Below are 4,187 nucleotides of genomic sequence, written 5' to 3'. Positions count from 1 at the left end.
AGTCAAGACATTTCACCATCCTGTTCTGTTCAAACATTGGTCGAAATATGTGATGACTTGGGTAACACCTCATGTTCAGAAGTTACATGGAATGGAAAGGCTACAATAACATTTACTACTGAGCTATCATCAATTGCTGGATCAAAGGGATTGATTTTTGATACAAGTAGTGAATATTCATCCCCGATGAATATAGATGTCAGGTAGTAAATGAATTAAGAAAATAAATTATCTTCGAAAAATATTTGAATATTTTTATGTTCAAACCAATGACGATTCTTGTAAGATTATCAATTATAAATAGATACATCATATTAAGGAGGGGGTATTTGCAAAAAATACCAGTCGAGAGGATGTTAAATTTCGCGAGCCGTAAGGCGAGGAAAATTCATTCTTAAGACTGGAATTTTTCCCAAATACCTCTCAAGAACATGCTATATAAGTTTAATTACACCGCATGTTAATGCTTTCAAACGCAGTGATGATCGCGACGTTACAAGCATCCAGTCGGATGAAGTATTTTTTGGCAAATATCACGACAGAGTGGGTAAAAAAAGGCATATCATTTTGGGAAATACCCCGGCGGCGTTAAAAAAAACCAATATTCATTTGATAACAGTAAATTGGTGAAAAATACACTGGCTATCAACCAATCAAAATACAGGATTCTTACATAAGGGGTAATTATATCAAATATGTATTTTAAAATAATAAAGTACCCTCCTGATAAGGTCAATACATTTTAATCAACTAAGATGAAAGTTTTTCGACTATAGTCAAAGTCACTATTTTCCTCACTCCAATAAAACATAATTTACAAATATACAAAAAAGTATCCTTTTATTTTACATATACATGTAGCATTATTTAAAAAGGAGGGAAAACAATGTACTCTTAACAATGACCATTCAGCTTAACAAAGTTTATATTCATTTGTTTTATATGTTGCTGTTATCTTACATACTGATTATACAATAGTTATCAAAGGTACCAGGATTATAATTTAGTACGCCAGACGCACGTTTCGTCTACATAAGACTCATCAGTGACGCTCATATCAAAATATACAACAGTTATTAAAAATGTGAAAATCAAATAAAAAAAATGTAAGAAACAATTTGTACCGCCGCCTTGCTCTTTTGCACATACACATTTAAAATTATATTTTTTTACTATTGCATCTAAGGAAGCGTTGTACAACGTTTTAATTTAGCTTAATCTATTTTTTAGTCGACTGTGTTCAAACTCAGGTACGACGACTCTTTCAGACGGATTATAGTGGCGTTTAACCCAAGTTATCAAAATAGTCAGATAAAAATATATGTTCCTTTATTAACATTGTCCGTTTATATTGAAATGATCAGAACAGAAAGCTTGGCTTATATATTCATTAATGCTAAATCAAATACAAAATGATATTCTTTTACCAACACTGATGAATCCTGTTTTACAAAATACTAATAAAAAAAGTTAACAAAGTAAAAACTAGTTTATTGACGCAATTAATTCATATTCTAGACTATAAATTGGCATATTGAAATATGGGTCGCACGATATTTCTCCTGTACATTAAGCCTACTGCATACTTTGATTGTATTCCTACATATATACTCTACTTTCTTTACGTAAACAACAATAATCTATAAGTATTTTTACAGTGGAGATTGCTGCACTCCATCAGCATATCTGACAGTGATTGATATCAGAAGTAACTTTGCCAGATGTCATTTTTATCTCGGCGACGTTAAATATGTAGAGAAATCGGAACCAGTGTTGTCAACAGCAGTAAGTTTATGTGTCCTGTTATATTTACTGGAATTGCATAAATCATTGAATATAAAGATGTACCTATATAAAACTATCTGGCTTGATCTATTTTAATTCTGATTGCAAACGTAGGGGATATATTGCATTTACTATGTTGGTCCGTATAATAGATTGTTTGGCCAGGAACAGGAAACAATGAAAAGAAAATTCCATATCTTAGATGATACGTTAAAACTTGTATCATGTACTTCTGAACAGTAGTATAAGTAAATATTTGTTCATAAGCTTGATGATAATTTCATTTTTAAATGCTAGTTCTGGTCGCCGCCGTTACTTTATAATGTTATCAAATCTGGACAGAAAATAATTGTCTTTTTTAACCTTTCTCTAGAACTGCTGTATTTAATACATAAAACAACGTATATGTTATATCAGCAGATTGCTGATTATGAGTTATGTACGCTCATATGGATAAATTTCACGGTGGCTATTTTCCTGAACTTTGAAATTACGAGTAGGATATGCTTAGCACTACATTGATTGTATTGGTGAAAGTACACTTTGAATGCAGGTATAATTTTCGACATCCAAATATATTCATCATTCAGTAATAAACGGATAAATTACATTTAAATTCGATTTCGCGATATGATTTTAAACCAGCACTCAAATTTTCATTTTTCAAATTCACATCATAGTTTCTTTCGCATTACAGGAGCAGATTGCTATCGGTGTTATTGTCGGTATTGTTGCTGGTTGTTTATTTGCATCGTTGATAATTGGAATAATTGTATATCGAAAAGCAATCAAACCTACATTAGAGGACAGTAAAATTAACCCCTCAGATGTCTTTGGTGATTTGAAGTGCGATGTGTCGAACAAACCACCAATTGCAACAACACTACAACAACCTTTAGACATTGAAGATCTCGATCTAGAGTAGTCTTGTAAATTTTTCCCCGAATTAAAGTTTGGTGATGACAGATAACAGGCATATGTGTAACAGACACGTTTTTTACATTTGAAATGATTCTTTCTATGTTTTTTGTAATTAATCGAGAGAAAAAAAGATTGCATTGTTTATGTTTTTGTTTATATAACACTTGTTATTATCATGACTATGGAGTTTGTTAATATATTGTGTAGTTATCTTTTAGAGGAATAGTCAATTAAGATAAGCACCTGACGTTAACCTATAGGATTTAGAAGAGGGACGAAATATACCAGAGGGATAGTCAGACTCATAAATTAAAAATAAACTGACAATATCATGGCTAAAAATAAAAAGACAAACAAACAATTGGTAGTACAGAAGACACAACACAGAAAACTAAATAAGTGAAGGTTATTTTATAATTTTTCGAATAAAATACAAATGTTTAACCAAAAGTAAGCCTAAAGTTCGTATGGCTGCTAGTTCACTGTCCATCTCTTATCACTGACGTAAATAAACAGCTGCGCCATGAGTGCATGATACGCCCGACGTCTTGTGTGGAAGTTTAATGCAATAATCATAAATAGTTTCTGAGAAAGTTTAAGCTATAACTATATATTGTTTTTGAGACACGGCGGGACATGTGAAACCCCCAACCCTGTTTTTTTTTACAATATCACTAAAATAAAATTTTGAATCAAAACCAAAAAGTATACAGATCTTTAGATTAATATAACAAAGAAGTGTGTAAAGTTTTAAGCAATAATCATAAATTATTTTTGAGAGACGGCGCGACATGTAAAAAAAACTCCCCTGTTTAACAAAATACTCAATAACTCCAAAATAAAGTTTTGAATCATCACAAAAAATATACAGATCTTTAGATTAATGTAACAAAGAAGTGTGTAAATTTTTAAGCAATAATCATAAACTGTTTTTGAGATACGGAACAACATGTAAAAAAAACCTTCACCTTTTTTACAAAATACTCAATAACTCAAAAATGAAATTTTGAATCATCACCAAAAAGTATACAGATCTTAAGATTAATATAACAAAGACATGTGTAGAGTTTTAAGCAATAATCATTAATCGTTTTTGAGATATGGTGCGACATGTAAAAAAAAAAACCTCCCCCTTTTTTTTTTTTTACAAAATACTCAATAACTCAAAAATAAATTTTGAATCATTAGCAAAAAGTATACAGATATTAAAAATAATATAACTAAGAAGTGTTTAAAGTTTAAAGCCATAATCAAGAATCGTTTTTGAGATACGGTGCGACATGTGAAAAAAAAACCACACCCCTGTTTTAGTTACAAAGTGCCGTAACTCAAAAAGTTTTAATCCTATTTTCACCCAAAAGTATACAGATCATTTGACCATCATAAGAAACAACTATGTTAAGTTTCATTAAATTTGGATAAGTCGTTCTCAAGAAACGGTGCGACATGTTTACGCCGGACAGACAGACGGACGGACGGAC

At 31.0% G+C, this 4,187-nt stretch overlaps 1 protein-coding gene across 1 annotated transcript; it reads left to right on the top strand.

Moving 5' to 3' along the window:
- Positions 1–2,763, top strand: LOC134719534 (uncharacterized). The gene is made up of 3 exons (XM_063582527.1): positions 1–203; positions 1,659–1,785; positions 2,483–2,763. Exons 1-3 carry the CDS (start codon positions 187–189, stop codon positions 2,708–2,710), a joined length of 372 nt encoding a protein of 123 aa, XP_063438597.1. The 5' UTR covers positions 1–186; the 3' UTR covers positions 2,711–2,763.
- The last annotated feature ends 1,424 nt before the right edge of the window (positions 2,764–4,187 follow it).

Source organism: Mytilus trossulus, chromosome 5 (genome assembly GCF_036588685.1).
Source record: "Mytilus trossulus isolate FHL-02 chromosome 5, PNRI_Mtr1.1.1.hap1, whole genome shotgun sequence".
Lineage (NCBI taxonomy): Eukaryota > Metazoa > Mollusca > Bivalvia > Mytilida > Mytilidae > Mytilus > Mytilus trossulus.
The sequence above is the reverse complement of the archived record's forward strand: the minus strand, read 5'-3'. Positions and strand labels throughout refer to the sequence as shown.

What these genes read in the sequence shown, in the direction of transcription:
- LOC134719534 (XM_063582527.1), top strand. An exon ending in AACCAGTGTTGTCAACAGCA is followed by an intron (nt 1,786 to 2,482) that starts GTAAGTTTATGT and finishes TTCGCATTACAG; the next exon opens with GAGCAGATTGCTATCGGTGT.